General features: G+C 39.9%; 1 protein-coding gene across 2 annotated transcripts in view; it reads left to right on the forward strand.

The window, feature by feature from the left end:
• The window catches only part of sumf2 (sulfatase modifying factor 2), a 6,792-nt gene extending 4,612 nt beyond the window's left edge, over window positions 1–2,180 (forward strand). For both annotated transcript variants that reach the window (XM_014016895.1, XM_014016894.1), the window contains 4 exons: window positions 609–664; window positions 828–912; window positions 1,073–1,214; window positions 1,308–2,180. In XM_014016895.1, coding sequence (XP_013872349.1) covers window positions 609–664; window positions 828–912; window positions 1,073–1,214; window positions 1,308–1,410 — 386 coding nt within the window. In that variant the 3' untranslated portion in view covers window positions 1,411–2,180. The remainder of the gene's footprint in view (window positions 1–608; window positions 665–827; window positions 913–1,072; window positions 1,215–1,307) is intronic.
• Window positions 2,181–2,553: the final 373 nt, after the last annotated feature.

Raw genomic sequence — 2,553 nt, forward strand, 5'->3', positions numbered from 1 at the left:
GTGCATAAACAACTTACCATGATGAGTTCTGGTCATGTTTAAATTATTACTGTGTAATTAGGTGTTACATTTTAAGTAAAGAAGTAAACACATTATTTTTTATATTTTGGATGTAACAAAACAAAAGTAAAAGTTCCAATTTGTAAAAATACTTTCTAAAATGACAGATCCTCACAGAAATGATTTAAGTACACCTCTACAAATAACCAAGAAAAATTAAATACTTTGGCCTAAGTAATAGGATAATGGCTGTATTGACTCATTAATACACTGTAATCTATTTTTTTTTCTAATTCAAATATGTAAAAGACAAGCAACACAACTCCTTCAGCAAAGACAAACCTGCTTCTGAGAAACAACAAACATAAAGTTAAGATGTTTAATTGTTCATTAAAGCAAAAACGTCGCCTTAGAAAGAAAACAGATGGAATTTAGCTGCTGTGCTAATTCCAGTGTTTATATATATATATAAGCAAATTTTCATTGTTTCATACACAATCCATATGACAGGTTTCATCATAAATCAGAAAAAAAAATGCTTACTTTGAATAATAAATTACACGTTTGTTGCTGTTTTCTTGATTTTCTCTTTGTTCCTGCCTCTTCAGGTCGAGTGTATCCGTGGGGGAACAAGTTCCAGCCCAACAGAACCAACCTGTGGCAGGTGAGACTCGTGATGAACTGGAACTACAACCTTGTTTGCCACTGGTTTCTCCAAACAATCCTCTCAGGTTTTAGGATACAGTAAATAAGTTTATTCTCTGTACCAGTGAAAAGAAGAATGGATACAGTTGATAAATGGACACTTTGGACTGTGTCTGTTTCAGGGAACTTTTCCAGACGCAGACGCTGCAGAGGATGGATACCACGGCACCTCTCCTGTCACAGCGTTTCCTCCTCAGAACAGCTACGGTAACTGCCTCAGCTCGATTTAAAGAACGACTGAGACGTTTGAGCAACAATAAAGATGGAAATAAAATCTAATTTATTACCTTTAGATTGATACAAATATCTGACATGGCTTAAATAYAGATTTAAGATTGTGTTTTGTGTTGTTTTGTTTTCCCTGCAGGACTGTACGATATGATGGGAAACACGTGGGAGTGGACATCCACGCGTTTCCCGTCGGCGCAGCCGATGTACGTGCTGCGCGGCGCCTCCTGGATCGACACGGYGGACGGATCGGCCAATCACAAAGCTCGAGTCACGACCAGGTGAGGGCGCTGAAWTGGAAGCTGTAGTTTTGTCACGGGGAGGAACGCGTGAAGCCGGTGTGGACTTGACGGTTGGGATTCTGTGCCCTGCAGGATGGGCAACACCCCTGACTCCGCCTCCGATAACCTGGGATTCAGGTGTTGTGCGAGCCAGGAAGAAGAACAACACACGAGGCAAGACAAGGACGAGCTATAGCTGCTTATCATGACCTCTAAGTCGATGAGAAATAACGGGTTAATTTAAAAGGAATGCTTGTAACGAAGGGTTGATTGAATGACAGAGGAGAGAAAAGGCTAATTGGGGCAGATCTTTATGCTTCAACAGAAACAAAACTTCTTTTCTTGGTTTTTGGAAAAGATCCAGTTAGTTTCTATTGAGACACTTAGAACAACTCTGGCAGGAAGGCTGTGAATGTAGCACAAAAATAATTCATTTCCTTCTGTGGAGAACTTTATTTTGAAAGTTACTTGATAGAAATAAAGGCATGGAATGCTGATTTTAGACAAATAATAAACTGAGTGTTGTGCATTGGATGGATTCACTCAACAGAACAGGGACACTCAGCCTGCATTGATAGTCATCTGGTTGTTTCTCTTGAGTTTAGTTTCGTGACTTGGGCACAGATCATTGCATCACCCGGCCTTGACCTCCTGTTTACGTTGGTTTGCTGGAATCAAATTGTGGGATTCATTCTGAGAAGCTTAATCTAGACTGCAGTTTTTGATTCAGTAACCCAGGGCCTCTCTGTGTGTTCTCCAGAAATCCTTTATGTTCAACTTGACCACACAAGTGGGTTTTAAGAACCCAGCGGAGGAGTGGAAAGTTTTCACTGGCGATGACAATGTTTTCTTTATTTCTTTTGTAAGCMTTTCAGAATAAAAGGCAACAGTGTTTAAACTTATCTGTGTAAAAAGAAGAAGTGTTTTGGAACAATGATGTGAATGAATTAAAATGGCTTGAACTTATATAGCGCTTTATCAATTCCATACAGACTCCAAAGCGCTTCACACTTCAAACATTCACCCATTCATACACACATTCACACACTGATGTGAATTTGTGATGCACTCTATAGTTTTATTTTAATCTGAAACTGTTGTGTGGTTCCTGTTTTTAGTTTTTTTTATTATTTTTATTGTGGAATCACATTTTTAATAAATATTTTTTATGCTTCACTGGTGGCAGCAGTGGTTAATTTTGCATGCTAATATATATCCATCCATCCATCCATCCATCCATTCTGTTCCGCCTATCCGGGGTCGGGTTGCGGGGGCAGCAGCTTCAGAAGGGAGGCCCAGACCTCCCTCTCCCCAGCCACTTCTTCCAGCTCCTCCGGGG

The sequence above is a fragment of the Austrofundulus limnaeus genome, unplaced genomic scaffold, assembly GCF_001266775.1.
Source record: "Austrofundulus limnaeus strain Quisiro unplaced genomic scaffold, Austrofundulus_limnaeus-1.0 Scaffold157, whole genome shotgun sequence".
Lineage (NCBI taxonomy): Eukaryota > Metazoa > Chordata > Actinopteri > Cyprinodontiformes > Rivulidae > Austrofundulus > Austrofundulus limnaeus.